Source organism: Coturnix japonica, chromosome 4 (assembly GCF_001577835.2).
Source record: "Coturnix japonica isolate 7356 chromosome 4, Coturnix japonica 2.1, whole genome shotgun sequence".
NCBI lineage: Eukaryota > Metazoa > Chordata > Aves > Galliformes > Phasianidae > Coturnix > Coturnix japonica.
This window is the reverse complement of record NC_029519.1, coordinates 31,307,863-31,320,401: the sequence shown is the minus strand read 5'-3', so window position 1 is coordinate 31,320,401 and position 12,539 is coordinate 31,307,863. Positions and strand designations below refer to the sequence as shown.

General features: G+C 38.1%; 1 protein-coding gene across 1 annotated transcript in view; it reads right to left on the bottom strand.

Moving 5' to 3' along the window:
• Positions 1-12,539, bottom strand: part of MMRN1 (multimerin 1) — a 38,592-nt gene extending 26,053 nt beyond the window's left edge. Inside the window, exon 1 of the mRNA XM_015861332.2 lies at positions 11,899-12,539. Coding sequence (XP_015716818.1) covers positions 11,899-12,428 — 530 coding nt within the window. The 5' untranslated portion in view covers positions 12,429-12,539. The remainder of the gene's footprint in view (positions 1-11,898) is intronic.

Here is a 12,539-nt window from a genome sequence, read left to right as displayed (position 1 = left end):
ATAAATTACAAATAGGATTAAGTTATGTAAATTAAATTTCTTTTCCCTCAGATGGACAGTGTAGTTTTGGGCAAGTTACTTGCTCTTTCTGCTTCAGCTATCCATTAGCAACAAGGAGAACAGGCAGTTATTTCTAAACCTCTACATTTATTTAGAGTATAACTGATTCTTTTCTTTGTAAATGCTTAAGTAGTACCGAATACAATGAAGTCTTTCCAGCCTGCACTAATCATAGATCTTAAAATACCTCTGCATTTCAGATCATAGAAACTTTCTCCAGAAGTCAAAGGATTGTTTAACAAAGCTCTCAATCACCAATAGGTTTCATTTTATAGATAGATATTTTTATTCTTCCTTCCTTTCCCTGGAAATAAGTTGAGCAGACATAAAGTGTGTTTTCCAGTGCACTTTGAGGTCCAAGCCACACACTGTCATAATGTGCCATAGTTCTGCTCCTGGCTATGCCACTGCTTTTCCCCCCTCCTCTCCCTGGAAAGAAGTCATATATGAAATAATCAAGGTGTCAGCTGCAGAGCAGGAAAAAGGAGAAGGTGAACGTAAGGCCACATTCTTTTAAAAGTAGTATCAGGTGTTTGGAAGAAACTGTTTATATCCAGTTTCAAAAGCAGATACAGTGGTAGAAGATACAACAGAGAAAAGAATTAAGTAAAAATTATCATTTGAATAATGACAGGATGAATTTGTACAGTGAAATAATGTTGCAAATCTATCGGCATTCTTTAAATCAGAAGTATTTAGACAGATTTCGGAGGCTTTTGGCAAGGTCACTCAGCAAGTGTTAAGTAGATAAAAAAGCAAGCTGTCACATATTGAGAAGACACGTCCTGTTACAGATTTTAAAAGGCATTCAATCAGAAAAGTAAAAGACTGGATAGATTTCTTAAGAAACAATCAGCACAAACTCATATGAATACATAGTAGACGTTACATGCATCAAGGAGATGATAGATGAATAGGGAGATGAGAGTTAAACAAAACTACACAAAAGTGTGTAGTTCTGGTAATAAAAACAAAGTTTACTATAATAATTAGGTAATAAACCTGAAGTTTATTATGAAGAACTGCATGAGTCTCCTCATATTTAATTTCCAAGTGATTAAGTGTCAAAAAATGTCATGTAATACATAGTTAGTCATAAATAAAGACAACCTCAACGTGAGGATGGTCAGGATGGTCAGGGCCATCAGGAAAAGGTTCTTTACTGAGAGGGTGGATGAACACTACAGTAAGCTTCCCAGGGTAGTAGTCATGGCCCTCAGAGGTCAAGAACTGTTTAGACAATTCTCTCAGATGTTTGAAGTGATAACAGTTGTTCAGTACTACATCTCTTTTACTAGTAAGTTAACTGCCTAGAAGGCAAGGAGCTAAGAGCAAATGACAGCAAGGTGCTTTACCACACCTGCAAATCAAGAACCATGAAATAGAAGTCAGATTTCAAAATCTGGGTGGAATTGTATTATCTCAACCTACAATGAGCTAATGCTGTGGTTAGGACTTGAGCTCCTGACTCCCTCACCTACTTTCTTATCCTCACACAAAGACTTGAAATCTTAGCATAAAAACGGAGTAAGCTGAAGAAATACAGCAATACTGTCAGCGTTGGTCTTTTACACAGTGTATACAAGAGAGATATTGATTTTAGTAATTGCATTTGAGCAAACGTGATCAACAAAAAGATAAATCAAGGAAAACAGACATTAAAAGCACAATTGTAAAATACACCAAAGCCCTGAAATACAGAAGACCAGGTTAAAAATAAATAAATAAAGCCAAACCATGCTTTAAAAAATTCATTATGTAAATATACTCTTTATCGTTATTATAGGAAGCAGCCAATTTAAAGGTTACAACTACAGGAATTTGCTCATTTGGAGATGTCCTCCAAGGAAAAAGCAGTACTATAAATCCCAAACTTATCAGGTAAAGACAACTGTTTATTGTTAAAAACAGTCTGAATTCAACCTCTGATCTTGTCGGTCCTTTTCATCTGCCAAAAAAAAAAACAAAACACAAAAACAAACAAACAAAAAAAACCCACCAACAAACAAAAAACCAAACAAACCAACCAACCAACCAAAAAAACGTAATCCAGCTTGAACAGATCATTTCTACTTATGATATTTAACTCATTCTCTTGCTGAATGAATACACTACCTGTGTACCTGTGGTTCTCACAAGGGCCCAGCAATCTTTGAGCTAAATTAGAGGAAATATTCTCAGCAAAAGAGCCCCTGGTGTGTGACTCATAATTAGTTTTATGCTACCAATGAACTAAGCTCATTAAGAGATGTTTAGAATGTAAATAGAATTTTGAAATCAAATTGCCTGAAAAAAAAAAAAAGAAGTACATTTGAAAACAGAAGATGAAGCATGGTGGAAGAACTATTATGGGATATATTAATACAAAGACAGAACAGAAGACAACTGTTTTGTGTGACAGGGACTTAAACCTGAAAACCCTCTTTAACCTTCCCAGAATAATATATTCCAGATCACATATCAGAAGCAACACAGGCTTCTGATACATAGGTTTTGTCAAGAACTGCAGCAGCATCTTGTTTCTTTTCTGCTAAGGCCAGTCTCAATCAGGAAAGCTATATTTAAAAACAAAACACATTGTACAACAGTGAGAGCAGTGCAAGTCAACTATTATAAAGCTGCTGTAGGAGCTTTTATCTTTCTGTTGCAAGTACTGGCCAGCAAAACTTGCTGGTAGCAAGGTGGTGGAGAACACCTTTGAGTCTTCAGAAAACAGCGTGCATACTGGGGACATCTGCAAGATAGAGGCTGTTCCAGAGCCACTATAAGAGCTGCCTACACGCTTCCTCAATGGTAACATGTTCCACGCCCAGGTCACCTAGGTACAGCACCTTTCTGTCTGAAAAAAAAAACAAACAACAACAACAAAAAAACCATCTTTTTGAAGGCACAGGAGAAATTACTGCAGTGTTTCCCTGTGTTTAGTTGACTCATCCTCAGTGATTTACAGCCTCATGATATGGAGATATACATTTATCAGGCAAGGTTTTACAGCTTCAAAAGGACACGATTACCGGCAAAGAGCACCTTCCTTATCTGTCTATGAAACCAAAGAACCTGCGGAGGTCTGCCCTTCGGCGCATAGCTAAAGACCAATGACATGCAATGTCTCAGCAGCGGTTACGAGCTCTTGTTGTTCTCACCGGCGAGAGGCTCTGCCATTCTGGGCCGGCAGGTGGCGGTCGCTGCCCGCAGAGGAGGGAATGGGAATGACTGCGGTTATCGGCGGCCTGGGTCCATTCTCTCCCTCTCCCTGCCTTATATTTTGTCTGGTGAAGTTATCCATTCCCTGACAGTCTGTGTACCCTGAATGCATTCGCACAAGACTTCTGCAGGCTTTGAATCTGTGCTCTTGACACTGGGACACCTAATGGTGGTGAAAAGTAAAGTGCAATTCACACCACCAATTAAAAAATGATAATTTCCTGAGTGCAAGTGGAAGTTATGAGACTGCATTAACACCCTCTACAGTTCATTGCTGGTTTGAATCATTCTTTAGGTAACTGAACAGGAGCAATAACAAATAATACAAAAACTGCCAGCTAGTGATCATGATGTACAGCTATACGCAGTCGATCCATTTGCTTTTTAGCCATTATGTTTTCAAACAGCATTTGTAAATGGTCCTGAAACCACACAGAAAGAGCAGCAGTGGCAGTCAGGACACAAACGGTGGAGATTTCATTCTTCCTTTTTGTATTATATCTGAAAATGAGTTATTTTTATCCACGAGTAAATTAGATTATCTGGCTTTCAATAGAAATGCTACTGATTCAGCACAGTTGAACATCACTGCGTCACAGAAACAAGATTATTGTGTTGCTGAAGGAATAAAACAGTACCCAGACCTGGAAATGCTGTTAAAGCCAGTGTGTGGTTTTCTGGCTGTGCCTAATTCAGATTATACAGTTGTTTGTTCTTTCATAGAACAGTTTCTGAAACACTAAACTCTACACATTTTCATTTAATGATGTCCATTATGTCTAAACAAAGGGGTTTTAGAAAGGTGCTACAAGCACCTGGAGGAGGTATTTTAGAAGGAGAAGCTAAGAAACTGGGGCTTATTTGGCTTAGGTAAGGAAGAGCTTCAGAAGTACTGAACAGCAGCCTCCACCATGGACCTGCAGGGATGCTCTTAAGAAGTTAGAGCCATAACAATGCATGGCAGGAGGATGAGAATCAAAGCAAATGCACTGAAGTAAGAAATGGTCAGACTGAGAACGAGAAATCTGTTCCCCTCTGAGGCACTGGAGTAGAGCTCAGAGAGGTTGTGCAGTCACTGGCCTGACCTGGTGAGTCCTGGAGCAAAGATGCAACTAAATCAGGCTCAGAGCAACCTGGTATGGTCTCCTGCCATGAGCAAGAGTTTGGACTAGAGACCTCCTGAGGTCCTTTCCAATTTGAATGATTCTGTGTTTCTGCGAGGCACTGCTCTTTGCTTATATATATTTCAGGCAATACAATTGTTCTTCTAAATATAGTAGAGCATATAGAGCATTCACATATACATTCACTTACTGACACTGTGTGCAATAAATCAATCTTTTCCATATGTACGTATCTTATAAAGCTAGAACTTCTCCCAGTCTGAAAGAGTATTATGCAGAATCCCTGAGTTTAACATTGCATTTTCAAATTGCTTTGAGCATTCTACCAAGTTTTAGTGAGGAAAGATATGTTGATAGACTTAATGTAAACACTCAAAAATGATAGAAAGCACTCTCATATCTTCCTCACCTTCCTTCATCTACCTCTTATTATTGCATAGGAAACCAGATTCTTGCTTCAGCAACTTCTGTTGAAATCCACTAGATGACTCAGGAGACCTCTTACTTTTTTATACTAGCAATATTGACATTAGTAAGCAATGTATAATTGTAGCCTAGAAAACTAGCCCTATCCTGGGCTGTTTCAAAAGATGTGGCCAACAGGCTGAAGGAGATGATTCTTCCTCTATACTCTGCTCTTGTGAGATCCCATCTGCAGTACTGAAGCAGGAGCTCAGCGGTCTGCGGCACCAGCAGTGCATGGACCCATCAGAACAGGATCAGAGAAGACCCATGAGGATGATCAAAGGGCTGGAGCAACTCTCCTGTGAGGAAAGGCAGAGAGAATTGGAGTTGTTCAGCCTGGAAAAGAGAAGGCTCCAGGGGATACCTCATTGTGGCTTTCCAGTATGTAAGAAGGAACTAAAAGTCAGTGCAGCTCAATACAGTGGGAGAGGCATTACATCAAAGGTGTAATGATAGAAGGATCAGCACAATAGAAAAGTACTATAAAGAAAAACAATTGCTCATCTGTATCAGAAGATTCTAGATTCACAAGAGAAAGCCTCACCAAAGAAGGATCCCCAGAAAGAGATCTTTACCTACTGGCAGTCCAAGAGGTCCAAGAGGGGTGGAGCCAGGCTCCATCCTTTCTGGTTGCACAGATGAATCACCTTCACCTGTGCTCCTAGGGCTAACTAGGTCCTTTCCCCAGGTGCTCAGTTAGTGGTTCAGGCTATGGCTCAACAGCTCCCATACAGATAGGAACAGATTTTTTTACAAGGGGTAGAAATTTTGAACTGAAAGAAGGGGGATTTAAATTAAATGTTAGCAGGAAATCCTTCGCTCAGAGATTGGTGAAGTGCTGGCACAGGCTGTACAGATAAGCCTTTCCATCCCTGGAGGTGTTCAAGGACAGATTGGATGGAGCCTTAGGCAACCTGATCTAGCAAAAAATATTATGTATACTGCAAAAATTAGTTCACAATTGCCACTTGGCTAGCACTTTACCAGCCAATTTTGGCACTAAAAAAGCTGTCTAGTTCCATACCACATAAGCTCTTTCAAGACCTTATTCCACTGTGTCTGGAGCCCCTCAAAATATTCAAACTTTCCCATAGATGGAATTTAGACTTTTGAGAAGTTATGCATTAGGCTTATTTGAGAAGTATCCAGCAAAACATATTTGAAAGAAAACAGTCCAAGTTCTCTTTTAAAGTATCTTACTTGTGTATTTCTTCCTCTGGAATATAAGTTTGTTTTTCATTATATAATTGGCCCTGATTCATCAAGACAATTCTAGTCTAGTTTACTGACACTGCTGCTCAGATGACCTCAGTGTTAGCCAATTAGCTGTTTTTAAGTCTTTTTCTTATCTCTGTAAAATAAAAGTGCTCTTTGTCAGTGATAACTTAATTTTGAGAAATGCTGACCAAAACAATGTGATGCCTGAAAATGTTAGAAAAGAAAATCCCATCCCAGTTCCAGAAACAAGTATTCTTCTTCCTTTAACTGTTTATAGTGTTGTTTGGGCAGCTTTTCTCTTCTTATTTACCTTCACTAACTAGTTAAATTGCCTTTCTAATTGGTTTGTATCTAATTTGCCACTTGCTCATGAAGAGCTGTGTTTTTATTCTGTCACTGACTGATTTCTGTGGAGCTCTTGAACAAAAGGGATCTGAGCCAAAGTCCATGAAATTCAAGGTGATTTTTTTTCTCATGACCTGTGGTGTCAGTTACTTGCATACCATTTACCAAGAGTTTAATATAGAGTAGATGTGCTGAGATGTAGCAGGAGGACTGTCTTTTGAAATATTTGCATTCTCAATCTGGCAATGCAATGAATGCTTTCGGAAAACATTCGGGTCACTTTACTGCTGTTCTTTTCCTTGCCATGTCTATTCCAGGAATGGAGAGTGACAGTTTTCTAAAGTGTTAAACATATTTGGAGTTGTGAGAATGCATATCTTCTGTGCAAACTTGAGCAGATTCCTCTGGTGAACCTTCAATGAAATGCTGTAAAAAAATTACAGTTTGCAATGACTGTGAGCTAAATCCTAATCCTTTGTTCAGTTTGTTATGGCAATCCTAATCTAGGCAATGGGGGTGGAGAGATGTCAAATAGGGAAGGAGAATTGTTCTTAATCCTCTCTCTTTCCATGATAGATAAAACAAAGAGTAAGAAAAAAAAATAAGCATGTGCATTAATGCAGTAGGTAGTGTAACAAGATTAATGGTAACCTTTATTGTCTTCATTAAAATATTTCAGAACTCATATGCAGAATACTGCCTTATCTGAATCTGATCACAGAAAAGATAAATAGTCAAAATCTGAGGAGGCTAAGAGACTAATCATCTTTTACAAGTGCCTTGGGAGTGTCTCAAAAGCTATGTAAGACATGCATTTTTTTTTCCAGTGCTGTGTTTCCTGTACTCTTGAAAAAAGTCTGTCACGACTCCCCCAACTATCATTGCTGAAAAGCTGTCTGAGAGAATCAAAACTATGGATTTTGTTATTTCCAGATAAATGATTCTGTCACCTACAATCCAGAATTGCTTGAGTATGTGTTTACCATTTCTTCTCCTCCTAAGAGGCAATATACCCTACAGAGTCACTCCGGGTTTCCATTGAATGGTTCCAGGTACAGGAACCATTTAAAATGTAAACTCTGCAAAGACTCACATTTTCACAGACCTTTTTATTTTTTCTATCCATGGATCAGCAATGGGAATTATATCCTGATTGCATGGGATATTTGATATAAAATGATACAAACAAAATGTCTGTGAATCGCATGAACCCTGTAGATTGGTTGCCCTATACCATACAGCATGTGGTAGTACCTAGGATACATAATGTGGTAAGATTTGCACTACTTCACACAAGTACTCTCTGTTTCCTGTTAGCCGTTTTACTGCAGTGCTCAGCAGAAATCAGAACCAGTCCCCAAATACTCATACCATCATTACTGAACTGCACAATTATGTCCTTTGCCTACCCCATCCCTTATTTGGCAGATGAAATAGCAATAAAGTACCTGAATTACTGATTTCCTTTGTTTTTGTTGTTGTTCTTTTGTGTGTGTGCTTTTTAAGGACTGCAATAGGAATAACACTGTGTTATCACATTCAGGGAAATTAAATTGTAGACTCACAGCCAATCTTCAAAATTACCTTCAAAATGCTACTGGAGAAGAGAGTATCATTGTAAATATTTTCTGCATGGCTGGAGTATAACACTGTGAAGGCAAAGTACCATCAAACATCTTCTGACGTTTAACCACCAAGGCAGTCTCAGCACTAGTGTAAGGGATTTTCTTTACCAGGTCCCATTCAATACACCTAGTGAGGCAGAAATGTAAGTCATGCATGAGTTTTAATTGTTGTAAACGCACAGTGATGCAAAATCTTAAGAAATCCACTTAAGAATTGTTCTCTCTGCTCCATTAAAAAGTGACATGATCAGAAGAGACTGTGAACCTTACATTAGCCAGGCAGTTAAATCAGGTTTCTATGTTTCTTCTGTATTTGAACCATCTGCTGAGCTGAACCACTCATTTAAATTTACCAGAACACTCGAAATTCTGCCAGGCGGATAAAAGCAGAAGCAATTTCTGGGGAGAGATTTCTGGGGAGAGCTCTGGTCTTGAGAATGATATATTTCAGCATTTCTACCACATGACAGCTGAGCAAATCTGCCCCTGGTGTTGGCTTTATTAAAGTACTCCGTGCTTAGTAATAAAATACCATCACCTCACTGCTATGCATGGTAAGGGCAAGGAAAATCTACAAAGACCCTCACTGGATTCATGATAATTGGAAATTTTGAAATAAGCAGTGAGAGAATAGAGTAATACAGATTCATTCAGCAGCACGGAGACAATGTGGTTGACTTACAGCCTAAATGAATGTCTTGTGTATTTTGGAGCTGCCTTGAATAATAATTAATAAAATTGTTTTCAGAATGGAAGGATGAGTGTACCAGACTCAAGACTCAGACTCTGATTCAATCCATAGTTTTGCTGTTATTTAAGCTGCTTTATATTAAAATGAAATCCCAAAACTCTTTCCTCTTCACAGGCTGAAAAAGGTGTGTCTCACGTGAACTCAGCTGAAAGCAATGTATTATCAATTGTCTTCTTTGTCACTTAGTTTGTGTTTATATTTAATTTCTCCATATTTGCATAAAACTCTCTGTCTGCTATAGCTTTCCATCTTTTCTTTAGCTCACATTTGCAAGTCCCTGGAAGTGTTCAAGAAAAGTGTACATGTGGCACTTGGGAACATGCTTTATTGGGCATGGTGGGATGGATTTTTCAATTGGCCTTGATGATCTTAGAGGTTTGTCCAACCTTAATAATGCTGTGATTCTTTCTTTGGGCTTGCCTCATTACCATTGCCCTATCAATAGTTCTAGGAATCATTTGATAAGTATACATAATATCAACCTCAAATAATCTAGGGTAGAGCAAACTGAGGGATTTCCTCTGTAATTAAGCCAGCAGAGCACACAACCTCGTTCAAAAAGAGGATATTTGGGTAATTAATTTTGTTTAGTGGGCACATATTGTGCCTTGTGGATAACCTGATAGCCCTGGAGACTCTCCAACAAAGTATGTTTGTTATAAATTAATTTATATATTAATTATAGATACATGTTTAAAGGCTCATATTGATTTGTTTTTCTTACTCATCTCTTCCTGACCTTTTTGTTTTGTTTTTTTGGTTTTTTTTGTTTTGTTTTGTTTTTTCCTGCTTGTATATGGAACCATTCAGCATCAGCATTTCTGCACATATGTTAGCACAATGGGTTGACATGAAAGATTACAGAGTCATGCAGTTTCTACAAGGTCACCTGAAAATTCAGGTTGGAAAATACAGTCTATAACTAAAGACTTCCTTTAATTTTAAATTAAAGCAAAAAGCAACTTTTTTCTTCCAAATTTCCTCAGAGACTTATTTTACTACTATGAAATACTACTTATTTTACAACTATGAAATCCGCTGTTGACTCACTCATGCTCTACTCAGGTACTGAATAAATAAACCTCAAGGAAGTCTGTATATATTTGCTGGAAATTTTACATCTTCTCTCTCAGTTTACTTGCAATAATGATGCAAAACAAAAAAGCAAGAAAAAAAAAGAAAAAGAAAACATGCTTGAAATGGATGTAAAGTGTAGTCAGTAACACCTGTGTATAATAAATCAAACAGTTGTCTTTTTATGCTTAGTTTTGCAGCAGTAGTTTTCCAGGTGCTTCACAGCAGTGACTGGGAAGAGTGAGTACATAAGTCTAGGGATTTTTCATGGCTTTAGTGGAAGAAATTGAGCTGCAAGAGACCTTATTATTCATTCAAGTCTAATTCAAAGGGAAAGGGAGAAAGAGCAGTGAAGTGACTTAAGTCACAGTCTAGGCTGGTGATAAATCTGAAAGAAAATCTTGAATCACACTGTAAAAACACTTGTTTGCAGCAGGAGGGCTAGGCTTATATGGCAAGAATCTAGGTGAAAAGGATCAAGCAACACCTAGAACAGTTTGAGAGTGGGGATTCAGCATTTGGTTTTATGATAGACTTTCATACTGCTACTCAGTCCTGCGACACTGATCTGTAAACCTTACTCAAACAAATTAAGACCTTTATGCATGTTGCACAACAAGTTGCTTCTTGATCATTCACAAAGGGACCACACAAAATAAATTGTTTTGCCTTTCCTCAGCTGCAAGCACATCCCTCTGTGATAAATAAAACATGAGAACCTTTTCAACGGAGACTGATCTTTTGCTTTCTGCTTATCCATTTTAGGTAAAAGGTAGAAACAGTATTTACAAAGTTTTCTGGAGATTAATTTCATTGGAATATTGTTCTTTGGAAAAGCTGAAGGAGTTAAAGACTCTAAGCTTAGCATGTTAAGACTTTATGCAAATGGAGATGCAAGAATAAGATCCAAGGAATTAAGTGAACCCACTTAACTCAGGTTATGTCAGATGCTGTCAAAAACTGTAATGTAACAAATGACATTCACTTCTGAAATATATTAGGAAAGTTATGTGGAAAACACAGCATCTTACCATGTATCTCTTCTAAGTTGAGGTAAGGAATTCCTTTCCTTCATGTCTCTCTCACATGACTTCAATTATGCATAGTCCACTGACATTCGAGTCAATGGGAAGTGTATTTCTAAGATCTGGTATAATCTCTTTTATGTGAATTTAAGAGTTTTTCCACATTTTGGATTTTAGCATTTGTCAAGTACAATCAAAAGAAGAAAGGTACATTCTGAAAGCCCACTGTCCATAAATAATATGAAAAACACCAGTCTTTTATGCCTTCTGTTTTCTACCAGTATCTGAATATATATCAGCAATTAAGTGAGCCTTTCAACTTTTCCAAAGTCAGTATTATCATTCCCATTCAGAATTGAAGACATGGAAGCACAAAGAAAATAACGGGGTGTTCAGAGCTATAAAGCTAGACAGTACCGTATATCTGTTAAGCAATAGCTAATACATGTTAAGTTATGCAGTTCTGAATGCACATTCCCCTGTGATGCTATGTGCAGGAAGTTTGTATCACAGAATAAAATGCTTCTAGTTGTCGTATGCTGCTCCTTTTTGTATCCTCAAATGCTTATAAGTTTAGTTTAGTGAGGAATTCTACAATTAAAATAATTTTTAATACAATGAAATCTCACACTTGAATTATTTTTTTTTTTTTATCCACAGGAAAGAGAACAAGAAATGTTTACTGTGCATAAAATAGGAAGGCTTCTAGTGTAGTCCTTTCTTACCTATATGTATATGGTAATACCTTTCCTGTTGGTTTTGAGATAAGCACCTCAAGAATTAAATACTGCAGCCTTTACTCTGTGATAACTAAATGGTTTTGAATGAGTAAATATTATAGGTTTGGTTCCTTGCTTGTTTCTTCGTTGTCTTACTTCAGCTCAAAAAGCAGTTTTAACAAAATTAGGAGGACTTTTACCCATTATTTCATTGAGAAAAAGGAAAATAACTGATAGCATTCCTAAGAAGTAGACACGAGACAAGAAAAAATGTGTAGCTTTTCTTACTTTCCTCTAGTAGCTTCAGAGACAGATGGTTTAGTGTTGGCATCCCTTTGAATGTTGGTGATACCAGTGCTGTGGGATGGCTGCTTGGGATATCTGTTCTCTATAGCTGTATCCTGGTTTATAGTGACCTCTTGCAGTAGAGGAGCCTTTCTTGCATTGCTCTGTAAGTTTCTGATCTTATCTATGTCAGAGTTTCCATCACTGTGTCCTTTTGACTGGCTTGCAAGGATAGAGGTCATAGCATTGGAGTCTTTCTTCAGAGCTTTCTTTCCCAGAGTCTTGCCTGAAGACGCAGAAATGAGTGCCTGCAATACGCTCTCCTCAGCAGCTTGGGTCTCAGAATGAGGTGACCTTGCAGTTGTACCTGCATCCACAGAACCATGCACTGCAGCTGGAGATGGAGTCAAATCTGTGTCACTTGTCAGAGCTTCATTGCCTTGGTCTGTTGTCCAGAGCTTTTCTGTAAGATTAAATCCATTGCTGCCACTCTGTAAGAGCAATAGGAGCAGCAAGAAGATTACTTCCTTCATTCTGCTGGTTTGTAATTGCTACTGGATGTCTCACATCTATTTCCCAAGCAAGAGCCCCGTAGCTTCTCTCTCCTCCTGAGCTGCTACTCATACAGCTGAGAGCCCACCATA